General features: G+C 37.4%; 2 protein-coding genes across 8 annotated transcripts in view; one reads left to right on the top strand and one right to left on the bottom strand.

The window, feature by feature from the left end:
• Positions 1–552: 552 nt before the first annotated feature.
• LOC127445450 (ankyrin repeat and SOCS box protein 5-like) lies at positions 553–15538 on the top strand. 3 transcript variants are annotated; one of them, XM_051705536.1, is made up of 8 exons: positions 2226–2300; positions 4824–4878; positions 7222–7301; positions 7491–7598; positions 7984–8134; positions 12510–12644; positions 12838–13029; positions 13468–15532. In XM_051705536.1, the coding sequence occupies exons 2-8, from the start codon at positions 4827–4829 to the stop codon at positions 13593–13595; spliced, it is 846 nt and encodes a 281-aa protein (XP_051561496.1). In that variant the 5' UTR covers positions 2226–2300; positions 4824–4826; the 3' UTR covers positions 13596–15532. The 3 variants fall into 3 exon arrangements, with proteins under 3 accessions (XP_051561493.1, XP_051561495.1, XP_051561496.1); XM_051705533.1 differs by lacking the exons at positions 2226–2300; positions 4824–4878 and adding an exon at positions 553–839 and having other exon boundaries at positions 13468–15538; XM_051705535.1 differs by lacking the exon at positions 4824–4878 and having other exon boundaries at positions 2111–2300.
• Positions 15539–15618: 80 nt separating this feature from the next.
• LOC127445440 (WD repeat-containing protein 17-like) overlaps positions 15619–27942 on the bottom strand; it is a 42678-nt gene continuing 30354 nt past the window's right edge. For 3 of the 5 annotated variants that reach the window (XM_051705516.1, XM_051705513.1, XM_051705514.1), the window contains exons 10-30: positions 27789–27871; positions 27573–27659; positions 27308–27472; positions 26490–26692; positions 25931–26080; positions 24776–24906; positions 24540–24665; positions 23837–23992; positions 23620–23684; positions 23413–23545; positions 23228–23319; positions 22944–23043; positions 20954–21093; positions 20765–20785; positions 20168–20279; positions 19231–19372; positions 18557–18659; positions 18350–18451; positions 18105–18200; positions 17008–17191; positions 15619–15764 (exon numbers count right to left, since the gene is read on the bottom strand). In XM_051705516.1, the coding sequence (XP_051561476.1) occupies positions 15645–15764; positions 17008–17191; positions 18105–18200; positions 18350–18451; positions 18557–18659; positions 19231–19372; positions 20168–20279; positions 20765–20785; positions 20954–21093; positions 22944–23043; positions 23228–23319; positions 23413–23545; positions 23620–23684; positions 23837–23992; positions 24540–24665; positions 24776–24906; positions 25931–26080; positions 26490–26692; positions 27308–27472; positions 27573–27659; positions 27789–27871 (2511 nt within the window). In that variant the 3' untranslated portion in view covers positions 15619–15644. Of the gene's footprint in view, positions 15765–17007; positions 17192–18104; positions 18201–18349; positions 18452–18556; positions 18660–19230; positions 19373–20167; positions 20280–20764; positions 20786–20953; positions 21094–22943; positions 23044–23227; positions 23320–23412; positions 23546–23619; positions 23685–23836; positions 23993–24539; positions 24666–24775; positions 24907–25930; positions 26081–26489; positions 26693–27307; positions 27473–27572; positions 27660–27788; positions 27872–27942 lie in introns of those variants that run through there. The other 2 variants (XM_051705515.1, XR_007897988.1) reach the window with 2 other exon arrangements.

Raw genomic sequence — 27942 nt, 5'->3', positions numbered from 1 at the left:
CATTGTGTCCTTGTGCAAGGCACTTAACTCCAGGTTGCTCCGGTGGGATTGTCCCTGTAATAAGTACACTGTAAGTTGCTTTGGATAAAAGCATCTGCCAAATGCATAAATGTAAAAATGCCACTTCTGTTTACCGGCAAACCGAACAGTTATTGCAAAATGGCCAAATTATGTATTTGGTTGATTAATTGGCCTGGCCAATATATCTGTCTATGACAAGCCAGGACTAGCTATTGTAGATCAACTAAGAGTATCAAACCATCTTAGGTTTAAGGTGTTTGTTTGTTTGTTTGTTTGTTTGTTTGTTTGTTTGTTTGTTTGTTGTAGGGAAATAAGCACAAATTGTACTAAGATTGATCCTTAAAATATCTTAACTCTATGTATCCATAACAAAACAATACAAAGCAAATCAGTGCAATGCAGTACAAACATTCCGACACACCCCTCCACAATGACAACACTTATTGCTATGCCTCGGTCAAGTGGCCCATTTTCCACTAGATTAAAGTAAAGCTGCCTTATCTCATCCCTATACTCTGAGCCAAGCTGCCTCGGGGAATAACTGGGCCAGCCTGGCATATGATTCCCATCAACATATCCCTGGATCCCATTCCAAAACATTCATAGTGACCGAGCAGCAGCAATGACTGAGATACTGGAGGAGCGGCCTTTCGGCTCGCGGTATACCAATGTCTATCTCTCGATTTTTGTCCTTTTTTGCTTCAAACTATTTGTAAAGATCAGTTTAAACATTCTGACCCACTTCTACGCGGTTAAAGGAAACCGTAAGGAGGCGGCCCGGATCGCAGCTGAGTTCTATGATTTTGGCCAAGGGCACAGTAAGTAGGCTGGGATATATAGTACTGGGATATATGAGGACTATGTAGTCTGTGAGGTGATATTGGTCATCACTCTTTATGTCTCCTTGTAAAGTACACTGGCAAAAATTTGTTAGGAAGTGACAGAGGACGCTTCTGTAGCATGTCCCAGTTTGTAACACACACACACACACACACACACAAACAACTGGGTCAGTGTATTCTTATCTCACAGTGAGTTAAGGAAAACTATTTCCCCCTTACATTTCTTGTTTTTAATGGCTGGGTACAGTTTGGATATATGGATGATAGTTTACATGTTTGAAGTAGTACATGAAAACTGTTGGATGCAGAAATAGTACTGCTCCCTCACATTCTTTTTTTCCTATTTACATAGGAGTCTTATACAGATTTGCATATTAACTATATCCATTGGCTATCTGAAATCTGAAGGAAAATAGAGATTAAAATGGTCTGTGGAAATGCTCTGCTGTGTGTATGGTTTTTAGTAACTCACTTTCTGTAAATCACTTTTCTTTATTATTCTATTCTATTCTATCCCACCCTGTGTAATACCAGCTTAATAACATTCCTACAAAGTATAATGAAATGTAAACATTCATATCAACAATGCACGGAAAGTGAACAGTACAATATGTGTTATTTAAAACAACACATTCTGTATGGTAAGCTTATTACCACTGATATTCTGTATCAGTGCTTCTTAGTTTATTTGAAAAACATTGCCACAAGGCTTCTGACAACAACAAACCAATAACTGACATATTTTGATTGTCAAATCATGCTTCAAATTACGTAACAGGACATATGGCGTTTTCTTTGAAGTCTAAACACAGACAGTAAACTCGTGCTTAAAACTTTTAAAAACGTTACAAAATATACGGCTACAAAATACAACTAAATTGTATAAATGTAAAGGATTTTCAACCGACTTGCTTACAAGGGTAAAAAAACAGAACATAATAAATCCTGAATCTATTCGTCTGGGCACTTGCGTCGGAATAATTGTGGCACCGTTCTAATCTTAACCTGAGATATAATTAGTGCAGTGTAATCCCATACACCGCCACAGGGTCCACGGGGGCACTGGTGCATTTTATACTACGGCAAGGGCTTCGAATTAATGGGTGCTCCTGCAAGACTACATAACGTCATCGTGAAGTTATTAATATTCATGTGTTCAATCTTCGCCATAGTATGATTAGTAATTTCGCACACCGCTCATGTTATCACCACGGCCCTACTGCACTCTGAAACAACAACAAGCCGAGCAACCAATCAGAGAGAGGCACTAGTCACTATCCCTGTGTAAAGAAGAGGACAGAGCCGATCCAAACATGCCTGAAGTTCCCTGCATAGAACCCGAGTACTCATATAATACACCAACGAAAAGAAAGCAAGAGGTCATCGACGATTTTTCAGCTAAAAAGAGATCGCGCTGGGGTATTTTGACTAGTCAAGGTGAGTCAGCGACACGTGTAAAAAAACTGTGCATTTAAATTGCACCCTGCTGTCACCTTGCAGTAATGCATTTGTATAGGGGTGGGCCTTATTTGACAAATAATAATAAAGTTAATATTACATAGACAGAATGAGTATTAATATTATTAATTTTACATATTTTTAATGGCTCTTAAATATATTACACAGGTAATATCAATATACGGAATTTGTAATTATAAATAAATATCGTAGATATTAATATTAATTAAAATAAGTAAATTAAATATAAAAACATTGATAAATAGTGGGCTATGTATGCAGTGAAGAGAATATCAATTACATCATTGCAACGTTGACGCATGAATCTGATCTGTGCTTATATTTTGTGTTCTGTTTCGTAAAAATAATATGATAATATATTTTCATATTGTGTATAAGACTATGCTTATATAATAATACAGTAGTTACGGAGCAGTGATCCATTAATATAAAGCCAAATAGCGCATATATATATATATGTGTGTGTGTGTGTGTGTGTGTGTGTGTGTGTAATTTTTTATACACCAATAATTCAACCTTGTTAATCTTTCTCACATTTCATACAACCTAATTATGAAGCAAGCTCTCTATCTACATGTAGTAGTGATTTTAGGTGCATATGAACAGTACACTGTAGGTGCTATAGACGTGTGGCCTATAGTAATCATCAGTTTTAGGTAAAAATCTGCATATACATTTTATTGATTTTAGAAGTGATAAAACCCTCACTGCTCAAGGCTAAGTTTAGTTAAATCTGCTTGGTGACATTTGAACCCTCTTAGCAAGGCCACCAGAGTTCAAGTGGATGCAGTATACTTTGTCTTTGCTCTGTTTTCAGAAAACAGAGAACTCCTTCTGCAGCATGTACTGTAATAGACCCCATAATGTATAGTCATATAATAATCTTGCATCAGTCAGTGACAGTATTCAGATTTATATTTGGGATTCCATTATATGTTTACAATGTCCAGTAGAATAGTTGGTTATGTCTCTCCCTATCTGGATATTCCATAAGCTGGTCTGTTACAAGTGGACCTAGTCTCCATAGAGCCCAGCTATAGTCACATGAACAGAACAAGATCTGAAATATTCATGAGCTCTTACAAAGTCCCTCAATAAAGACTTGCTGTTTAAGTATGCAGTCACCAGCACTAAGCAGTCAGCATGCACAGTGTGAAGGGCGGAGGGGAAACCAATATTACATTTTTCACGATCTGGAACTATGCTCTGATGATATACAGAACATTGTCACTAATTAAATTTTTTTTTGACTAAATTAACTCATTTTTATATCAGCACAGCTGTTCTGATAACACAGCTTGTGTAATATTGCATTTAAAGGAATAGTTCACCCAAAAATGTAAATTATCTTATTATTTACTCACTCTCCTGCCATCCCAGATGTGACTTTCTTTCATCTGTTGAACAGAAATGAAGATTTTTAGAATTTCTCAGATCTGTAGGTCCATACAATGCAAGTAAATGGGTGCCACAATTTTGAAACTCCAAAGTCCACATAAGGGCACCATAAAATTACTCCAGACAACTCTGGTGGTTAAATTCATATCTTCAGAACCAATCTGATATGATCCTCCCTGCTCAGTCAATGTCCACTTTCACTTTCACATTCTCCTTCTGTTTTTGGTGATTCATATTTTTCATGCATATCGCACCCTACTGGGCATGGAGGATAATTTATGATAAAAAATATGACTTAAATATTGATCTGTTTCCCACCTACCTATCATATTGTGTCTGAACACATGAATTTAACCACTAGAGTCATATGAGTTACTTTTATGCTCCCTTTATATGGATTTTGTTGCTTCAAAATTTTGGCACCCATTCACATGCATTGTGAGGACCTAAAGTGCTGACATATTCTTTTAAAAATCTTAATTTGTTTTCTGCAGAAGAAAGAAAGTCATACACACCAGGGATGGCATGAGGGTGAGTAAATGATGAGATAATTTACATTTTTGGTTGAACTATCCTTTTAAAAAACAGTACTAGATTTTATGTTTTAGGCACAATGTGGACAGTTTTTTTTTTAATTTATTTTTTTATGTTTGCTCCACTAATGAAAATAGTTCCAAACAAAGCCAAAGCTGGATCTAGAGTTGTCTGTCATGAAGCAATGTGCATACTGATAGCCTGTCTGGAATGCTCTAAACACAGACAAGTGGACTGATGCAACAGTAAAGCGTCTCAGTGCTGTTATAATAAATATCAGCACTCTTGGTCACCACTTGTCCAATCATAGAGGGCCTTAACTAAATGTTGTATACAGTTTCTTTAAATACAATCACAACAAATAGTATCTAGTAGCCTAGTATCATTGTGATTAACTTAAGCACAGCTGTGACCTAAAGCTCCAAATGCCAGCTTAGAATCCAGAGTGGCGGCAATCCATTTCCCTCGCTCATCTAAGCTAAAAAGAGAAGGCGGCTGCTTTTGTGGGCTCTAGTCCATCTAAGATGACAGGCGTCCTCTCATTTACAGGCTATGGCGTATGTGTATCAGTGGCTAGATGTGCCGTGGGGCGACGGAGACTTGGGTATGTACAGAATGGAACCTCACTCTCTCAGGCCTCGCTCTTTGCGAGGAATGCCAGTTGCAGAAGGCAGTTGTCATATGACATTGTGGCTAGATTGAGTTCTTGCTATTTATAGGTCTCCCTGATACACTCTGAATGGATACATATCCACCTAGGAACTACTAGAACCTTGTATCAAGGCAAACTCCTTGTGTATATACCACCCTGACATCAGTTCTGTATTGGTTCTGTTACTTTTAGATATGAGATTTAATAGACAGTGGCTGAAGGCAGTGTTGTTGGTAGTTGTGTTGTTGTACTATGGTCAGTTTATGCTTATGCAGTTGTTTCATCAAATGGCAGAGCTGAAGGTTTTATTATATTGAATGCTGTGGGTGCTGTTGTGTGTGCAGCGTGTCTTTTTAGAGATAGAGTTGGGAAAACGTCAAATAATTACATTTAATTAAACTAATGCCAAGACGTTAATTCACCTTGTTACCTGTTAAATTCTCAGTGGCGGTAATACCATTGGGAACAATTCTTTAGATACCCACCAGAAGGCATTTATTGGTAGACCCGATATAAAAAAAATAAAAAATAAAAATAAAAATGAGAAAAGTGTGAATAATATTTTTTCTTTTTAAATCAGTCAAACTGATTATCTGCCTCTACTACAGAGCATATTGTTATAGTCCTTGATAATAAGTGTTCTTGCTCATTTTGTGCATTTCTGAACACTGAAAAATTTCTGGAAAATGTAGAAAAAAATGTTGCTTTTATTGCTTTTCCTGTTATAATAATGAAAAGAATTTGTAGTAATAATATCATGCTCACCTGTACTGAATGCTAATTTTCAAGCAAAATACATATTACCCACATATGTCACTGTTCAGACTGATCACACTGAATTCGGTATTCATCAGGATGTCAAAAGTTCTGCTGCCGAAATCGATCTGTGCTAACCAAAATTCGAACCCCTGCCCCCAACGTCTAAAGCAGGAAGTTTTGAGGTAAAATGTCCACAGGGTGGCACCAAAAGCGAGTTGCATTTTTAGTTGTAAATAACCTTATTCAGTCAATAGGAATGCATATTTTATTAAACCTACATCCTAATCCAAACCCAAACCATAAACCTAACCATCAGTTGAGTAAAAATGTCATTTCAGAGAAAAAAGGCAAGCTCCGAATCACGTTCACCATGTGAACGTGACTACTTCCTGGTTTCCACGATACCAGAACCCGTGTCTCAGAGTGAACATGATTACTTTCTGGTTTCCACAGGACCAAAACCCATGTCTCAAAGATTGTGCTCACATCGTAGTATCAGTAGTGCCATAGGCAAAGGTGAACATGTTTGGACTGATGCAGCATGTCAATTTCCATTGTGATCATGTTGCACTATTTAAATCTGTGTGCCCGTGGATGTAGTTCTAAAATCAATTCAGCCAAGTTTTTTTTATTTTGCATATTTAGTTTACTACACCAGCACTGGAAAATCTGTTCAAAGTCCTCAACTCTTGAGATGAGTCAACCTTTTTGTAATGATGAGTCATCAGAGTTGAGATCCATGTGCAGCTTTAATAATGATAAACGTCGTAATACAGACAGGCAGGGTCAATCACCAGCAACAGTAATAACAAAGGTAATCCAGAGTGGTAGAAAATAAACAGGCAAGAGGTCAGGGCAGGCGGCAGACAATCACAGGTTATTTCCAGGTAAACAAGGCAGTAGTAGGAGGCAGGCAGCAATGGGTCAAAACAGGGTAAACAGTCCAGGATCAGAAATATCAGCCAGGGCAAAACAAGACTTTGCAATGATAGAGAGTGAGACTTAAATAGCTGAGTAAATGAGAAACAGCTGAGCAGGTAATCAGTGACAGGTACGGGGATTATGGGAAATGGAGTCCAGAGAGTTAAAGTCAATCCCCAGGTGATGGAGCCCTCTGGTGGTGAGCGGGAGGAACAACAATGGCGGGATTCATGACACTTTTATTGTGTTATAGAGAGCTGATCCACTCTCACAGTAGTTGATAATGGTTTGCCATTTTCAGCAATTCCACTCACAAGCTCTCTTCTCAACAGCTGTCAATGGGCAGTGTCAAAATCACCCGCACACAACACCCACACTTTAGAATATGCCGGAAATAATCAAATCAAATCATATTGTGGTTGAGTGGATATATTTAAGGCTCTTAAATCACAGATGTCCAGGCCAGTGCTTTCGAAATCATTGGTTATTAGTATAGTGTGTTAATATATACGTTGTTAATATAACTTTTGATAGCTGTTACACATAATTGTTGGGTGCCAGTACATTTGTTAATTCAACAGATTAATTTGATGTGTTTTCATTAACGTCTTACAGGTTCATGGGCAGATCGTTCTCCACTCCATGAAGCTGCGTGTCAGGGGCGGCTACTGGCCCTTAAGACCCTTCTGTCACAGGTGTATTCACAAATACACTTAACTAAAAATATTTAAATGTATTTTTAATCTCTTATAATATTATAATAAACCTAATTAATCACATGTTTTGCGGTAGTTTATATAAGTTGCCTTGTATAAAAGAGGCTGCTAAATGAGTAAATTGATATGTTGAATATAATAATATCTCTCTTGTTTCCATATTACCAGGGTTACAATGCAAATATCATCACCATTGATCATGTGACTCCACTTCACGAAGCTTGTCTCGGAGATCATGTGGCCTGTGCCAGGGCTCTCATTGAGGCTGGTGCCAATGTGAGTTGATAATCACAAAAATGCAGGAATTATTATTATCCTCAAGGATGTGTAACTCTTGAATTTGTATGCCTACAAATAATTTTCAACTTGAGCTGGCAGACTAATTTATATTTAATGTAATCTCTTTCTACATGTACAAATGCAAACAGAGCAAGTCGAAACCATTTAGAGGTTGGATCATTTTAGTTTAGTTTAGACTCCATAAAATGACATTTATTGCAGATCTTTATATGCCAGTAACATATCGAACCTTGCCCTGTCAATGTGTATTTATATCACTGCAAATGACTATTAAGACTTCTAATATGTTTTCTTGCTCTTTGTTTATTGATATACTTGGAGGACTCTGCTCAGATTGGTAACATTTTCCTGTGTGTGGTAGGTAAATGCCACGACCATTGATGGTGTGATCCCGCTGTTTAACGCCTGCTCGGCAGGTAGTGTCACCTGCACAGAGGTGCTGTTAGAACATGGAGCAAAACCACAGGCAGAAGCGTGCCAACCTTCACCCATTCATGAGGCCTCCAGCAAAGGCAATTCATTCTGCTTACTAGCTAATTACCTTTAGTCTAAACACAAAATTATCCAATGTTTTAAGTTTCTTTTGGAAAATGGTAAATGATTATGGACTGATAAAATTAAAGGGTTACACTTTACAATAAGACTCTGTTTGTGAGCATTAGTAAATGCATGAAGTATCATGAATTAAAAATAAACAATATTTTTAAAGAGCATTTATTAATGTTGGTTAATGTTAATTGATAAAAAAAGACAATTGTTTATTGTTAGTACTTTTAAGTTCATATTAAGTTCAGTGTTAACATATGCAACTTTTAATGTTAAAATGTATATGTTGAAATTAACATTAAACAAGAATAGCATGTGCTGTAAGATAGCATGTGCTGTATTGTTCATTGTTAGTTCATAGTAATTAATGAAGTAGTCTGGGGCATTTCAATATGTGGCCACTTGGGGCCCCCAAACCACCAGCGGGCCCTACAAAGCAAGGTTTAATTTTTTTTCTAAACATAATAAAAGCTGCGAGTAAGACCCAGGCAGCTGTAATGGCTCAATTAAACATTTAAAAGGGGCCCTTTGTGGCCTGAAAAGGGAGGGAGAATGTAACTGTAAGGAGAGAGATGTAGCTAGATGTGACAGGGGCCTCCAAGTAAGGTTTCTCTTAGGGCCCCATATGCTCAGAAATAGCCCTGGAAGTAGTTAATATTAGTAGTTAATGAATGTTTACAAATGCAGCCTTATTGTAAAGTGTTACCTATTAAAGTAAATTTACTACCAGTAAAAGTTAGAAACACTTGACTGAATTAGTTTTTTGTGATCTTTAAAACCTTTTGATCTAAAGCCTTATACGTAAATGCTTGAAATAAGTTTTGACAAATATAAATGCACATACGTATATATTAGGGATGCACCGATATGATACTGGTATCGGAATCGGGTCCGATACCACACTCATGTACTCGTATTCGTACTCGTACTCATAAAAATGCTCCTATACCAAAAACAGATACCATCTGACGTACGAATGTCATTACGTAAACATTCAGCACACAGATTAAAATCATGTCATGTCCTAGTGAGAATATTTAACAGCATAAGCTGCGATTTAATTAGATAAATAGATAGTTTGCACGTGCAGCGTTTTAAATGTGAGTGCTTGTGAATGTGTGGAGCTGGTGTTTTGCAGGCATAGAGACACAAACTGCTTATACCTTTAGAGATCCTTGGCTCATACACAGAAAACACTATTATGAGAATTGCATACTCTGTTTGTAGCAGATGACAGCAGGCAGAGTGCTAATTCACCTTTTAGCACAAGTCATATACAGACTACATATTTATTTATTTAAATAGTAACCTTTTGCAGTTTAATAATTATTTTTATTTTTATTTTTACTTTTTCACCCAATTTGGAATGCCCAATTCCATATGCGCTTTTAAGTCCTCATGGTCGCATAGTGATTCGCCTCAATCCGGGTGGCGGAGGACAAATCCCAGCTGCCTCTGTGTCTGAGACCACCAACCCGCACATCTTATCACGTGGCTTGTTGAGCACTTTGCCACGGAGACATAGCGCGTGTGGAGGCTTCACACCATCCACCGCGGCATCCACGCTCAACTCACCACGCGCCCCACCAAGAACAAACCACATTACAGCGACCACGAGGAGGTTACCCCATGTGACTCAACCTTCCCTAGCAACAAGGCCAATTTGGTTGCTTAGGAGACCTGGCTGGAGTCACTCAGCATGCCCTGGGATTCAAACTAGCGAACTAGCGAACTCCAAGGGTGGTAGCCAGCGTCTTTTACCACTGAGCTACCCAGGCTGCAACAACACAGAAACATGTCAAAATAAAAGCTCTGCCAAAATAAAAGCTCAATTTAAATGAAAAAAATATGACAGAAATAGATTGCTACTGTATAGTTATGTAATATTCACTGTTATACTACTACTACTACTAATAATAATAATAATAATAATAAATCAATAGTAACTGTATTATATTCAAGCAAAATCTCACTTCTGTGATGCTCTATTATGCAGCACTTTATTTTACAAAAATAACTCCAATGTTGTATTTAGGATTGTGCTGTGCGGTTCTGTATAAAATCACTTCATTTGATAAAAATTATACAGTTTCATGTTGAAAATTAATTGTTATACTTTCATTTGATTAAAGTATCGGTAGTCGTACTCGTTCTCAAAAAAATGGTATCGGGACATCCCTAGTATATATATATATATATATATATATATATATATATATATATATATACATACACACGTACAAATATTTTATAATAGTTAAAGGTGCACTCAGTAATTTTTTGAAGTATGTCGAAGTGACTTTCATTGGCTTACAGTGACACCTAGTGGCCAGGAAGCTGCATCATTCAAACACAGTAGTTCCCTTTTGTAGGAACTCGAGCTGCGTAATCGCATTGGGACATGCCCTGAGTGTCACGTGGTCTGAAGCCCTTATACAAGCACGCCAATTTATTGGCTGACAGTGCTTAAGTGACGCCCCTATGTCATGGGCTCCATAAAGGTGCTTGCTTCGTGCCATCGAGTCAGATTTTCTGTTGTTCAGTGTACAATCTCATCTGGCCCATGTTGTACCAATGACTCACATCGAAGAGCGGATCATTATTATTCTCCCTTTTGAGTGGCAACACAGGATGGAATTTAAGAAGCGACTCACGTCATTTTATACAGCTAATATTTCAGAGCAATGTGAATGTGGTTTTTTCCAAACTTTACAAGGGTCCGACAATCAATCAATCACCAGGGAGGAGTGCGTTCTCGTGCCATGCTGAGGCTGGCATGTCGCATTCTTCTGAGGGCACGGGTCAATGTCCTGTCTCTACGAGCCGTGCATGTTCCAGGCCAGTTGAATTTGGGACAGACAGGGCTTGATACCCGGAGAGTGGACATTACATCCTCAGATTATGGAACAAATCTGGAGAAGGTTTGGCAGAGCGGAAGTGGAGCTGTTCACTTCGAGCGAGACATCACAAGGTCCCCTCTGGTTTTCACCCTCACCCCTGGCACCGCTGTGCATCGATGCATCGGTGCATCAGTGGCAAATTACGCGTCTTTCGCATTTCCACCGGTCAGTCTGCTGCACGCAGTTCTGCAGAGAGTTTGGGAGGACCGGTTCGGCTTCTGTTAGTGGTGCCTTTTAGGCCATCTCAAGTTTGGTTTTCAATTCTGGTCTCTCACTTGGAGAAAATGACTTGGCAGATTCCAGTCAGAACAGACATGTTGTCTCAGGCTCAGGGCAGCATTTGGCACCCCCGGCCAGACTTGTGGAAGTTATGGGTATAGCCCCTCAACGGAGCACACTTTTGAATGATGGGTTATCCCCATCGCTGTGTAAGCTGGACATACTCTCTAGCAGCTGCATAGGCTCGTGACTTCATGCAGAAAATCTCGATGGCGCGAAGCGAGCACCTTATGGAGCCCATGACGTAGCTCCCTGGGGGCGTCGTTCAAGCGCCATCAGCCAATAAATTGGCATGATTGTATAAGGGCTTCAGACCATGTGACACTCAGGGCGTGTCCCAATGTGATTACACAGCATCTCATTCCCACTCAGGGAACTAGGGTTACGCTTCACATAACCGAGATGGTTTCAGTTACCAATGCCATTGTAGAAATTCACTATGCACATTAAGCCAGGATTAATTTAATCCATGAATGAAAGTGTCCAGTAACAGGGCAGTTACTGAGATTAAGCAAGTACTTTTCAGGTGGACATGTGATCCTAACATGGATTCCCCCATGAGGGCGCCCTTGCCCCATGTAGAATAAAACAGCTTTTATTAGGCTACTGATATGACTTGAGTCCTCATCTCATGTGAGTGGTCATGATTTAATTCATAGGTTTCAATATTACTATTAATTTCTTTAGAAGTAAAACTTTTTAAATGAGGAAACAAAATTACTGAGTGCACCTTTTATTCCTTTTTTTTTTTAAATGGATAAGTTGGACTGGATAGTAAAAGAAAAGTAGCCAACAAGTGCCCGTCATACTGTATATGGGAACTTCCTCAAAACTAGATTCCTCATTAAGTTGGTTGAATGTGCAGAGCTGTAATCTAGGAAAAGGGTGACTACTTTGAAGAATCTAATACATAAGATTTGATTGATATGTTGAATATTTTTCAGTCAGTGCATAATGTAATTCTCATTTGTGTTATTTCATAGTTTTGATGACTTTACTATTATTCCAAAAATATGGAAAATAGTCATTATAAAGAAGTAGGTGTGACTGATAGTGTAAGTATTAAATGAAGAAATTGCATATAAATGTATAGAGATTCCAAATATATAAATGATAACTTAATTTTCCATTTAAGTAAATATGGATGTGTTTGTTTTTTCAGGCAGGGCAGCATGTGTAGAGGCTCTCATTGCATGGGGAGCAGATGTAGATTATGACATCCCGCATCTAGGAACACCACTTTACATTGCCTGTATGTCCCAGGAACTCCAGTGTACACAGAAACTTCTGGATGGAGGTGCGTTTGTTAAAACTACTGACTGTGAAACAGTGAATTCAGTTTAGTTATTTTAGTCATCATAACAAAGTCCCATCCATGTGCACACTATTACTGTTCAAGCTAATCAAGTGAGGTCACATTCCATCTTACTGACACTTTCAGTTCTAATTTGTTCATCAGACCCTCTCAAAAAGGATCTGTTTTTTCATAGGAGCCAATGTGCAGAAGGGACGTTTCTTGGACACGCCCCTGCATGCTGCAGCACAGAAGGATTGTCCAGAAATCATCAGAGTTCTGCTAGAATTCGGTGCTAATATTAACACTCGCAACCTGGAACTACAGAGGCCAGTGGAGACTGCGCCACCAAGCAGCACAGCAGAAGGCATGCTCCTGCTTTATGAGGGTAATGCTTGTTTTCTTACCAGCCCATTTTGAAATATGATTGCTTTGTGGTTGTTGTTTATCTGCTAAATTTGTCAACCAAGACCTTGATCTCTATTATTACCACTCAATTGAATGGATGAACGTTGTTGTAGACATTAAACATGTTTAAAGGGCCATTCACACAGGACATGTTCTTTCGTCCGTCTGCGCCATTTTTTAATTGTTTGTCTATAATAATGTGTGCTAGACCATCATCCTTGTCCATTGCGTCACATCTGTTTTTTCAGTATCTCATAACATGAGCGCCATGTTTTTAAGATTAAGATAAAAAAAAGCCCCCTTTGTTCTGTTCCATTTCATTGCGCTTCAGCTAGCTGTGTTTGAAAGCAAGAATGTGTTCCGTGTGAATGGGCCCTAATCGTATAATAATAGTAACCTTCACTTTCTTCCTGGATAGCCACACCAAGGTCTTTATGTCAGCTGTGTAGACTGAGTATCCGAAACTACATGGGCCGATCCAGACTACACCTGATCCCTCACCTCAAACTGCCTACACTGCTCAAGAGTTTTCTCCAGTACAGATAGACTCTCTATTCTCTCTGTTTAAGTGCATTAATATATGAAAGGTACCCACACTTGTTTGAGACTACCAACGCACAAAAAAAACACTATCATGCTGGCCATTCTTTTCACTTCTGATAAGTTCAAATGTTTTTTTTTTTTAAATAAAATATATTTTAGTGCAGCTAATGAACATCACTTATATTTTGGTAAATAATACATAAATGTGTCATTTGTAACCTGTGCATTTTTATCAATGTTAGCTGCATGGCTTCTTTGATACAGATTTATCACCTTGGAATGAAATTATTGTTATGCCTTGATATGGACTGTACGGTCAACATCACAAATTCTCATTCATTCATTTTATTAATCTAATAAAAAATAAATAAATAAAAAAAAATGGAAAACAGTTCCAGTAGTATTCACAAAATTTGATGCTATCATGATTCTGCATTCTTTACACTTCATAATTGCTGTGTATAAAACTTTTAATGGTACACTACTGGGAAGATTCAATCTAATACTTTTTGCATTGCTTTTGCCATTATGAAATCAAGCATGAAAATAAACAAAATATGTGAAATTCAATTGTCTTTTTTTCTTTGTCATTAATTTACAGCTGCAGTTGATAGGACATTTCAGTCATGCCTGATTCAAAAATCATATTAATCAGCTCTTTTATTTGAATCATTTCACAATTAATGGAATCATGTTCAATCATAGTCACAAAAAAGGTCAGTTTGAGTGACACATGTCTTGCTAGATCTTACATATCTTGCCTTGCACTTTTATGATACATCATTATTCGAAGTAAACAGGTAACAGATGGTTTGTTGCATGCAGACTTAGTGGATTTGGGTAAGTCCCAGCCTCAGTCCGATGCCTGACTCAACTACAGGATCAATATGTGATGTTTAACTTTCCTTTTGTTATGTTCCCTTTGTTGCGTATGGATAATGCTATGTACACCAATCTTTGCTTGGAGTTTAGACATAAACTCTAGAACAAAACTATATACAAATAAATACATTTCACAGTGCAATTTGATGAAAATAGTCTCTGTATCTGGATTTTCTAGTATTAAACCAAAATGTCCATAATTCCTTAAACCATTTTACAGTACATACTCAGCTATGTGTGACAATGCTTGCAACTAAAACAATTTACCAGCCTGAATGCCTGACATTTATAATTTATGTCTAATGTGCTATGCCATATTGATAGAAATACTTTTGTCTTTTACTTCTTAACTTCATAAACTCCAAAGGTACAGCCATGTATCAGCAGAAATGTCTTACTTTCTGTGTGAGTTTTCTCAGATTTATTGCCTATGATTTTCTAGACGTGTATTTTGAATATAACAGCAAGGCTTAATGTTCTATTAATGCTATGTAAATAATGCTGCCAAATTTAATGTACATAAATATTAAACCTCCAGAACTACTGTACTCTGTAATAACCATTCATAACAGTCCCTGAATGAAATGAAGTAATATTGAAATGTGATTATTACAATATACTTTCTTCGAACTCTCAGTTCTCTTATTTGGGTCTACTAAAATGAGGTGTATATTCACAAGTCAATACATAACGGATAACAGCCAAAACAGCCAAACTGTTTCAGTGGCAAAGCAGCAAACCTAACTTGTCTCTCATGAAATTAAATAAATAAACAAACAAAGAAAACTGTACCAGTAAATACCCTGTACTCAAGTCTTAAAATAAAAGATCAACAAAATACTCAGAAGACTGCGTGATCCAAAAAATGCTCCACCTTTATAATAATCTTTGACAGTTCCAACCAAATAGCACCTAGAATAACAGTCTTTGGGCTGTTGTATTGACTGCAACCCTCAACACTGTTCATCTGATTCTTTGCATATACTCTGCAAGCTGCACAGTAATAAGCACACCATGGAATGGCAAAGCTTCAGGAAACTGGTTTGAATTTGCTGTTCTACGACATGCAACAAGCTCTCTGAGATATATGGGGAATGTTTACCCACTACCAGACACTGACTTTCCAGAGCCAGACTAGACAGAATACTGCTCACATTCATGTGTTTGTGCTCAGAAGGGGTTGAGGCGTATACCCGTCCCTAATGGAGAGAAAGGGTTCACTTTCGCCCACATCAGGGCATCATTTAGAGAAATGGCTGATTTGCCGTCCTCCAGGAAGAACACTGGACCCTGCCAGTCAAAATAAAGACAGATTTTAGTTCAAAGGCATTCGGGTCTTACCATCCTAGTGCTATACAAAAAAGTGACATAGAGAGACACCTAGCTAGAGAAAATTGTATTGTTCAGCATCTCTTTTAAACATCAAGAGACATAATCATGTTACCATTTACCATGGTAACAACTTAAAGGGATAATTCACCCAAAAATGAAAATTCTCTAATCATTTACTCACCCTCATGCTATTCCAGATGTGTATGACTTTTTTTTTCTACTGCTGAACACAAATTAAGCTTTTTTAGAAGAATATCTCAGCTTTGATGGTCGATTCAATGCAAGTAAATGGTGGCCAGAACTTTGAAGCTCCAAAAAGGACATAAAGGCAGCATAAAAGTAATCCATTAGACTCCAGTGGTTAAATCTATATCTTAAGAAGTGATATGAAAGGTGTGGGTGAGAAACAGATCAATATTTAACTCCCTTATTACTATAAATTCTCCTCCCTGCCCAGAAGGTTGCGATATGCACGAAGAAAAAGAAGAATGCGAAAGTGAAAGTGGAGATTTATAGTAAAAAAAGGACTTAAATATTGATCTGTTTCTCACCCACACCTATTAAATCGCTTCTGAAGATATGGATTTAACCACTGGAGTGGTTCCTTTTTAGGTGGATTACTTTTATACTGCATTTATGTGCTTTTTGGAGCTTCAAAGTTCTGCTCACCCTTCACTTGAATTGAATGGACCAACAGAGCTGAAATATTCTTCTAAAAATCTTTGTTTGTGTTCTGCTGAAGAAGTCTTAGACATCTGGGATGGCATGAGGGCGAGTAAATGTTGAGAGAATTTTCATTTTTGGGTGAACTATCCCCACTATCACCACTATCACATGTTTCTCCGAAACCTCCTAAGAAGAAATGAAAATGGAAATACATTAAGAGTATAAACCATAATTATAGATCAGATCATTTGGTCTCAGAAATTTTTGATGAGAAATGTTCATGCTGAAATCTCTGACTTTTGATCATCACAGACTTTTGTATCTTGGCAAATCAGTGTGAGACATTATTGAGATCTCTTTCAAAATTCTAGAACAGACAAGTGAGATTACTGGAGTCTTTTTCTTTTTTTTTTTTTTAGCATAAAAATCTGATTAGCAGGAGGCTTCAACAATACATTTGCTCTCATTTAATCTCAATGCTGTCTTAGATAAACAATTGTGATATTAATGAGATTGTTCATTCCTTTGGGCTCACCTGTATCCTCAAGCCAGTGAAGCAGGAGATCTGTACATCAGAGTGGCTGGGCAAGTTGGAGCCAGTGACATAGTCAGGACCCTCTAGGCCTTTGACGGGTTCCTCTCTCATCCGACTCAACAGCTGGTTGTACTCCATTTTCTGGGCCTCAGATGGTGGGGTGTATAAGCTCTCATCTGCCGTTCTGTGTAAATGTGTTCATAGTTCACATGTGTGCATGAAAGAGAGATATTATTTTAAGTATCTCACTTGTCAACAGAGATGTTAGATTTGTTCAAAAACCTAGTGCCAAAAAACCTAGAGCTGCCTTACTGTCTTCTGCCTATATAGGAAGCTTCCTTCTAAGGCAGCATCCTAACTGAAATGGATCATCATTATATTGGGCAATTTAGCCCTCTCTTCAAATCGTTTCTTTTTATTTTGTCTATGTTTTACTGAATTATATTCTGTTTATGTGTCTAGATTGCTGTCATTCAGAAAGTATAAATCCGGTGCGCTACAGCATTAAAATGTTTAACCTATTAGTAAATATTTGAAGGAAGTGTCTCCACGATTCTAGAATGGGTCTATCATAGAACAGACTGGCTCCTGTAGCGTCTATAACTGCCCAGTCATATACTCAGGACTCAGGACACAAATCAATAATCAACATTCAAGTGCATGATTTGAGTGTGTTTCCCCACAAATGTGATTCCGGTGTAAATTTCAGCCACCTCTGTGCGGCATTAAAAAGTCTGTGGAAACTTGCTATATTTGCCAATATGATGCAGCTTTTAGGCTTGAAAACTCACTCTATATGAGCAAATGTAACCATAATGTACAGTAAATGCCTCATAACGGCATAAGGGGGCCCTGGTCATGTGTGTGTGGTCAGTACTATTTTAGTATTTATAATGTGTCTATTTGTTCACTGACCCGTTGCAATGCATTCTGGGTTTGCCATAAATGCAATACTGCATTGCAATTTGGTCAAAATAAGGTTTTAAGAGCCTATGATGGCTTAAAATGCTGTCTAGGTAGGCGGCTCTCTTGGTTTTGCAATAGAGCTGTTATGATGTGTTATGTACTTGTTATGAGTCATGTATTGCGGTACAGACTTGAGGAATTGTGTGCAGGCTCTCCAGGCCTTCAACTCTACAGACAACTGCTCTATCTGCAATGGCACAGCCACTTCTCTCCTCTTCAGCAGCTGACTAAGAGAGGAAAAGAGAAAGAGAGAAGACCGGAAGAGAGAGAAAGAGAGTGGGAGAATGAGAGAAATGGCACATTATTAATTCTACAAACACACTTATTTTAATGTATGGTTCCCTGACATAAATGTCCACATTTTTAAATATCTTACCTTGTATATTCATACAGTGCTGGCACTATACTTGAATACTGTCTCCCAATGGCTAATAGTGCACCAATATAGCCACAAAGAATAAGTAACTCATTGCGGTCTCTAGCCAAAGACGGAGAGAGAGAGACAGTGAGATGGCTACAGAACATAAAGCTTCTATTGATGCCACTGTTGACATGTGTTTTTGAGGGAAGGTCACTGACTTACTCACTATACTTTGGGAGAATAAGACGGTCTGTTCTGATGTAGCTCAGCAGGTCTAGAATGTGGTATACAGAGTCCACTGTCCAGTCAGGAGAGCTCAGCTGCTCTGTTAAGGAAGAGAGTGACAAATAATCAATCTTTTAAACAGAGATGCAGGTAATTATGCACACTTTACCACACACACTACTAACACAAACAACACATTTGTGTAAGGTTATCTGTTTTTAGATAGATAGGCTGCTGAATATTGAAATTTACTTTACTTTAAAAAACTTCCAGTCAAATGTTTTGGACATACAACTAAATTATCTTAATTTTTTTTTAATCTAAAGTATTATGATTACATGCTTAAAATTAGTTTTTGCAGACAAATATGGAGTACATTGTGCCTATGTTTAAATTTCTTTACAAAAGATAGATGAGTTGGATCAGACGGAGGAAAAGCAGTCAACAAATGCCCATCATATATGAAAACTCCTTCATTAGTCTTTAAAATCAATCCCAGGTGGGTCACTCATGCAGTTGGTTGAAAGAATGCCAAGTGAGTGCAGAGCTGTAAACTAAGCAAAGTGTGTCTACTTTGAAGAAACTAAAATAATGCATAGTTTTTTTAATTTGTTTAACATTTCCCATTGAGTTCAACACACTCATACATTTTCTCAGTCTTAGACACAAACCTTTGATGGATGAGATGCCAATGGGCACAGCCTTTTCTGGTTCTGAGCTCAGGAGGTAATACTTTACTGCTTGGAAGATTTCTCCCTTAGCATGTGCATTCTTAGCAAGCTCTTTACATTCCTCTAAAGTCGGTAGTCCGCACTGCAAAAATGTATAATAATAAATCATTATTATTCAATATATTTAAAAATAAAATATATATTTAACACTTTACAATAAGGTTCTATTTGTTAACATTAGTAAATGCATTAGTTATCATGGCTTACAATGAACAATATATTTTTTACAGCATTTATTAATATTTATTAATACATTTTCATTTATTAATTTCATTATTAGTTCATAGTGCATTAACTAATGTAAATGTTATTTTATTTTTATAAAATGTGTTAGTATGTTAGTATATGTTGAAATTAATCTAGGTTAATGTTAATAAATGCTGTGAAATATTGTTCATTGTTAGTTCATGTTTACTAATGTAGTTAACTAATTTTAACAAATGGAACCTTCTTGTAAAGAGTGTTTAAAAAGTGTTGGATTACAGCAGTCAGAAAAGAGAAAGAGGCCAAAATGTGTAATTCCCTCAGCAGCTGTATTAGAAACATCATCGCAGCAGTGGTAACTCAATTTAAAAACTAATTCGAGGGTAATATACTACAAAGTATAATGTTATAGATTTACAGTAAATCATTAAAAACTTGAAAATATAAAAAAGTTTGGTAGATTTATACTGCTTAATAAGGCGCAAACCTGTCATCACAGTCTGTGAAAAGGGTCTATTCACTGAAACAAACCCATTCAATTATTTTCATTCTGTTAATGTTAATCAACTGACCACAGTTATTTCAGAACAGGAACTGAAATCTGTCTGTTGATTTGAGGTCAAGTTTAGCAATTGTAGTGTAAAGCTCTAGAATGTATAAATGAGGTAGACACCTTCACGTGCAGGTCGTTGATTTCGGCTGAGCTGCCAGGGTAGAAGGCACACAGTTTGGCTAACAAGATCTCATTATCAGGGATCATCTGGAGTAATCTGGCCACAAGATGACTGGGGAATAGAAGACCAAATGCCGCATTAGTAAAGCAGAGCAATAGTATAGAAGAAGATGATGCAAAATGAAAATTTATTATTACTATTTTAAATGTTAATGAGAAAAGTCTGCATTCAGAAAAAAATGTGTTTGATGCAATCATGTGTTTGAGTAACAAATAACTGACTTTAGTACACATGCACATTTGTATATACATTTTTAACATAGTGGGAAAACATGGTAGCAATTGCAGTACAGAAAGTTAAGAATACATGTCAGTAATCACCTAAGATATATTTAAAATGACTAGTTAACTTTGACAGAACGCACTGAAAAATGGAAAAAGGTGAAATACTGAGAGTGACTTACAACTAAGTTAGTTATGAACATTAAAGAAATATTATCTATTGAGAACAAAAAAGCATATGCAGTAAACCAGATGAACATAAACGACCAAAATTGACTGATCCTCTGATGCACTAAAGGAAGGCAGAAAAAATACCTGTATGTCACAAATGGAAAGCTATAGAGAGATGGAAATGAAAAATGTAACAGGTAGATGTCTGTCAGGATCATATCAACACTTTTGTGCATGACTGATGATCAGAGATGGGTTACATTTAGAGGAAAGTGTGCAAACTATTTAAGAGGAACCTGTATTATAGTCAAACAGCATCAGTTTTATGCTTACCATGTGGCAGTGGTCATGTACTTCCTGGCCAAGAGCTCCAGAACATAGTGGGTGGCTTTACTGGCTGATTCTCCCAGCACTGTGCCCACACACACTGCCAGTTCCAGCTCATTGCCTCTGATAAGAGATGCCATAGCCAGCTGACAATAGGAAGATAAAAACTCTATTAGACCCTAATCTAAACACTTGTGTAAAACTGGCCAAACATTTAACAATTATGCTGCCTTCATGTGCTATCGGAAGTATCCTACCTGGAAGTTGCACATGAATGCCAGGTATTTAACACCAGTAAAAAAAAAATGTACACAGAAAATAGCATGTATTTGACCAAAATTATATTATCGTGAGCAAGGCAAGCTAATTAGCATGTATTACGATCAGTGTTGGGTAAGTTACTCTAAAAAGTAATTCACTATAAATTACTAATGACTTGGTAAATGTATATCAGATTTCTGTACAGAAAAAGTAAATGCCACACTAATTGCTTTACGATACTTTATTAAAATCTTATTCTTTAAGAAATATCTGCAACCATCGGGCCTGGGTAGCTCAGCAAGTAAAGACGCTGACTATCACACCTGGAGTCGCAAGTTCAAATCCAGGGCATGCTGAGTGACTCCAATCAGGCTTCCTAAGCAACCAGTTGGCCTGGTTGCTAGGGTGGGTAGAGTCACATTGGGTTAACCTCCTCGTGGTCACTATAATGTGGTTCTTGCTCTAGGTGGAGCGCATGGTGAGTTGTGCGTGGAGGTTGGGGAGAATAGCGTGAGCCTCCAAACGTACTAGGTCTCTGCAGTAACGTGCTCAACAAGCCATGTGACAAGATGCACGGATTTACAGTCTCAGACATGGAGGCAACAGCGATTCATCCTCCGCTACCTGGATTGAGGTGAGTCACTACGCCACCATGAGGACTTAGAGTGCATTGGGAATCGGGCATTCCAAATTGGGAAGACAAGGGGAGAAAATCCCCCCAAAAAAGTCCTAGTAATGTACTTAAAAGTAATGAACTTAATTAAAAACTCATTAACTGTAATCTGATTACATTAAATGTAATGTGCTACACTAGTTTTTGTACAAAGTAATTAGAGTACTTTTAATAACTTAACACTGATTATGGTGTCAAAAGAAGAGTTCCCCAATGTGATGGTGAGCCTGTGGGTCAGTCTCCCATCACAAAATTTTAATGTGTTCAAAGGACATGTATTATTTTATTCATCATTTTACAATATTTATTGTGAAAATGTTTTTATCCGTCCTAATTATTGTATGTTTTCATTTTAACTGTTGTATTTAATCATTATTTATATCTTTAAAATTTGATTTAATTGGGAAGGCGAGAGTTAATTTCATTTGAACAAAATGGCATGTTCCAATTTGCAGAGGAAAAATGTGTATATATAGGCCTGGTGTCACTAGAGGTGGGAAGACAAGATGGATGACCAGTGTTTGGAGCACATGGACAGGGTTGTTAGTGCTGCTCAAGTGCAAAGGATAATCCGGCCTCCATTGTTTAGGGAGGGGAGAGTACTGCTCTAGTACTGTAAACAGGTCTAGCTTTAAGACTGTTTTTAGATTACCTTTGATTTATTTAGTCTTAAACACGGTTTTTATTTTGCACGTTTTGTACCTCCTACAAAATAAACATCCTTTTAAATGCCATTCCTTCTCTCTGGTGTCATTCTCTGTGTGACTGCTTTGGTCCCTACCACACCCAAGAAATATGCAAGAATCAACCCTGGCATCCTCCATGATTCCTTTTTCTTTCTGACAACAAAGCACTTTAACGTGACATACTTGTAATTGTGACATCAGAAGTGGGAAGCACATGAGGACAGCATTAATCCCAAGAGGTTAATGTTTCAAAAAGAAAATACTCGCAGATATATTAAGTTTTAATTGTCTTGGAATTGATCACCAATATTATTGGATGTTCTCTAATTTTAAATGTTGTTAAAGTGAATATTAAGTCTCAGCATTGTGTGCTTACTTCTGTGTTGTCTACTGCTAGGTGGCAACAGGCTGCCAACACAGCACGGCCATCTTGGAAATACCACTCTGCCAGCTCTTTACACACCCGATGCAACAGCCTGGACATAGATAGAATCAATCTGTTAGTTGTCAGTTCATTGCGGAGGTATGGAGCAAGTTGTTTTTAAAGCTTAGTTTCGTTAAATGTTCTTTTTGTGGTGGGGAGAAAATCTTTGACCTCAAAATATCAAGGAAAATTTTTATTTCTCATGATATGACCTTTTTATACTAAGTCTAACTTACCCACAGTACTTCTCTATGTTATCATTTTCTGAATTTGCAGCATGGTTTATTGATGTGACCTGAGGTCCATGAATATTGCCCTCACAAGCACCCTGATAGAGAACAGAAAAGTCAGAATATATTATTCAACACTTAACACAAAGGTCCACGGTCTTGCAAAGTCAAAATGCCACAGTGCTCTGTACCTGAGCCACCAGCACTGCTTCTTTCAGCTGACCTCTAGAGGTGAAGAAATTCACCAGCTTTTTCACCTCACCAGTAGCAATGCAGTATGGGATGACATCATCATTGCCCTCCTGCATAAGCTGGTCTGCTCTCCTGCAAAGAACAATTTCTGATGATGATTTATTCATAACAACTGATTTCAATGTAAAGAGGACTGTATGAGATACCTTTGCATGAGCTTCTTCCAGTATTTCATGGACACACCAGGGGCCACTGACAGAGCCTTCTCCCACTACATATAACATCATAAACAATCAAAATCATCTAAAAATCCCAAATTTTGAAGTGTGTTTACAACATGTTTCTCATTTCAATATTAAATTATTCAACTAATAAACAACCATTTAAAAAATCTGAGTGGCTTTTAAAGCTTTCAGATCATACCTCTCCCAGTTCCACCATAAGCTCACAATATCTCTGGATTTGACCCAGTCTGATATGGATTTCTGCTGCATTCTTTAGTCTTTCCTCTTTACTAGGTGCTCCAATTCCACCCCCAAACTTTGACATCTTTACTATAGTCAGCTCTTGTGCTTCAGACTACATAGAAGAGACAGTACAATACAGTGAAAAAAATATTATCACTATCCATAACTAATAACACTGAATGATTACTTACTGATAACAATCTATTCAAAAGATTTTAAAAAGTTTAAAATTACACTAGTTGCACAGGTATTTAAAAATGCACTCAGTAGTATCATGACCCCAGTCATATCATTAGCCTATTAAAAGTTTTATTTTACTTTCGTCATGGGGGTTGCCATGTTGAGATCACATAATCAGCAGACTCTACTGATTTAATCTTGGCAACCCCCTGTTCTCAGACACTTTTACTCACAGTATAATAAGGACTGACTGTAATAGAGTAGTTCTATGGAATAGGTAACTGAAAACTATTGCTTTTGTAAGATGCTGCATCCACACTGATAAGTGCCAGCACAAGATAAACAGAAATTAGCCAACTGAGTGCATTTTTAATGAGAACAGAATATGCAACAGAAACTTGAAGAACTCCTTTGTGCATTTCAGTTGTCACGCTATTAGAACACTGTCTCTATAATATAGAGTACATTTATATACTCACAGTTTTAAAGCGGACCAAGTGTTTCATATGCATGATGCCCTGCCCATAGTTCTGTGGGAGAAGACTATCATCCTGCCCATTGATTACAGCAACCAAGTCCCATAGGTTATGACTCCCCCCTGGTGGCTACAAAGAGAGAGCAAATCCTCAAGAAAGACCTCTCAAAAAGCCTTCACAAAACTGCTTAAGTTTTCTAAATAAAGTCCAGTGGGAGTTCTGCGTTGAGATCTACTTACAGAGAAACATTCCGAGAACCATCTGAGCTTCTTCATCTGCACATCACTAGAGAGTTTATCCAGCTCCTGTTTGATATCTCGGGAAACTTTTCCACACAGGAGGGGAGGTGCTCCAGGCACCATAGCACGATCTACAAACAAAAATTAAAAACGCTTAAAGTCTTTACAAACCTGAAAAACCAAGATGAGAAAAATAAGTCCTATAGACAATAAGCCATTTGTATACATGTTTTAAAGCTGAAGTGGGTCATTTCTGTGGAAATAAGAGTTACCAAATGGATTTGCAAAAATAATGATTGTTTTTTAGGTTTCCAAAACACTCCCCTCAATCTACCTTTGATCGGGCAATTAGATAGTTCTGCCCCAAACTCACTTCATTGGTTGAGTCAATGTTGCTGTGTCAGGATGCTTAAACAAAAAGAGCAATGTTTTTATAGCGCCACAGAGCCACAAATGTTAACGTTTTTTATGGAAATCAACCTACGGATGGCTTACTTTTAGTTGTCTCTGCATATTAAAGGGGTAGTTCACCTATAAATGATAATTCTCTCATCAATTACTCTCAAACTTTTATGACTTTTGTTTCTTTTTCTGCAGAACACAAACAAAGATATTTTCCACATCAAGCATGTGGAAGTGTGTGAATGAGCTTATCTCATGAACTCATCAAGTACACTGCGGATGTCAAGATTTTTAGTGAATATGTGGAATTCTTGACTTTTTCTCATTCAAAGTAACCATATCACTTCAGAAGACATGGAGTTGTATGGATTACTTTTATGCTGCCTTTATGTCTTTTTGGAGCTTGAAAGATATGGACCCCATTGTTGTACATTGTATATACAAAAACACATCAAACATCCTTTAAAATATCTTAATTTGTGTGCCGCAGAACAAAAAAAGACACAAGTTTGAGATGGTATAAGGGTGAGCAAGTGATGAGAGAACTGTCATTTTTGGGTGAACTGTCCCTTTAATTTGGATAAGAGAAAGTATTTGTCCATTTACGTCAGCATTATAGACATCACAGCATAATTTTCTGTAAAGCTGCTTTGAAATTATGTGTGTTGGTAAAAGCGCTATACATATAAAACTTAACTTGAAATTTTAACATTAAAAAAATGACACACTTCAGCTTCTGCTGAATAATTTTACCAGTATTGCCAATGATGTCATCCCAACTGTGGTCAGTAAGGATGTTGACCACTAGCGGGATAATTAGAGGAGTGAGTGACCAAAGTCTGACTGTTGAGTCTCTGGAGCAAGAAGCCATAGTAAACGGACGGCTGGGGTGACACGTCAGACCTGTGGGATTTCATATTTTTGACAAGGCTGCATGAATAATGCATTATAACTTGGAATACTGCAGTGGTATATGAGTGTTCCTCCAATGAACGGTTCTACAAGAACACAGTACTGAGTTCCTGTATTACAGATTCAGGAATCATCACTATTGACTGTTTTTATTAATTTTTTTTTTTTTTTCGCTTACATTGCTAGAACTCAAATCAATCAGCTATGTTTTTTTAAGACTAGCTGTTGCAATGCATAACATTTGCAGATCGCAGATACCAAGCAAACACTGTGTGTGTTCTAATTTGGAATTTGAAATTAATTTATACTGCATGTAAGACAAATAATAAAAAAAAATTAATCAGACACCATAAATAACCACAGAATAGTTTGTCTATATCATATTAATTTAATACAGTACCGTAGACATCAGCTCCATGGTCATATACAGTGTCGAGACAGGTGCCATCTCTGGTGTCCCAGACACGGATGGTATAGTCCCAGCTCCCTGAGGTCAAAAGGTATGGAACCTCTGTATTCCACATCAGACCCCGAACCGGAGCCGTGTGGCCACTCAGCACGTTAATGCAGGCATCTTGAGTATAATCCCAAATACGAACAGTTCTATAAAACATACAGAAACAGACATGAATGAGGCTAAATTAAGTGAGGTAGCAGGTCCGAAGTATTAACATTACACAGTGTCATAACCAGGCACGATGCAATAAAGCAAAAAGTGATAAGCTATCTCTTCCATGTAAATCTGAGTGAATTTTTTTCTAACCAGCCACAACCGTGACATATAGCGAGGGACTGAACATATTGTCGATCGCTAGGTTTGCATTTCTTGTGCCGCGCTGGGTAGCCCCATCCTCTGTGAAATCTCACTGGTCCCGCTCCACCAAAATGTATTAAACTTCGGCTGTGTTTGTGTCACGATGTGTGTGCAGAAGTTTCCCATCAAGGGGGGATGGACAAATGGCTTGTTGCTGGAAATTAGTTGCAACGTGCCTAGTTACAAAATGATGCAGGGTTTACCTACAATAAACAAATTATATACATACAAAAATAACTTAAGCTGTAAACCAAGGCTGTTTGTATTAATTCAAAAGCCAGTATGGAAACATGTAATAAGTAATATCTAAAAATTATAATTTTTATCACTACTAAGCAACATAGAGACCTACAGTATATTTACAGTATAAGAAGTGTAAATGGAGATTTTAATTGACTGGTTACCCATCATCTGAGCCGCTGCACAGTATTCCCTCTCTGAGTGGTGACCAACGCACATGAAATACTTTGGCCGTGTGACCCGTAAAGACTTTTAGTGGCTGGTCTGAGCTGGTGGCCAAGTAATAGACTCTAACATTTTTGTCTTCACAACCAGTTGCAATCATATCTCTGTGCAAGACAGAAAGATGATTATACAATATATATCTAGAAAATAAGAAAAAGAAGTTCTAAGGTCTGTATGAGTACTTGATATATGTACTGTACATACTTGTTATTTTGACTCCAGTCACAGCCAAACACTGCTGCTGGATGTTTGTATTTGTGCAACACTTTGCCATCAATGGTTCGAATTATACTGAAATCAGATACCATTTGCAAAAAAAAAAAAAAGAAAAAAGAAAAAAAAAGAACTGAGAAGGTCATGTCTATGAGGATAATATGGCCTAATAGTAAGAATGTTAGCCCAAATTTAATTGGACCTCACCAAAATCCATCTCCACTACATGTGGCTATTCTTTTGGAATCTTTATGGCTCCAAGCGGCACAAAATATACCATTCTTCCCATGCTGAAAAACAATTCCATCCAAAATGAAGAATTCAAATTACTAAGATTGTGTTATCAAAATAAAAATGGCAG

This window comes from Myxocyprinus asiaticus, chromosome 8 (assembly GCF_019703515.2).
Source record: "Myxocyprinus asiaticus isolate MX2 ecotype Aquarium Trade chromosome 8, UBuf_Myxa_2, whole genome shotgun sequence".
Taxonomy (NCBI): domain Eukaryota; kingdom Metazoa; phylum Chordata; class Actinopteri; order Cypriniformes; family Catostomidae; genus Myxocyprinus; species Myxocyprinus asiaticus.
This window is presented reverse-complemented; position numbering and strand designations above follow the sequence as displayed.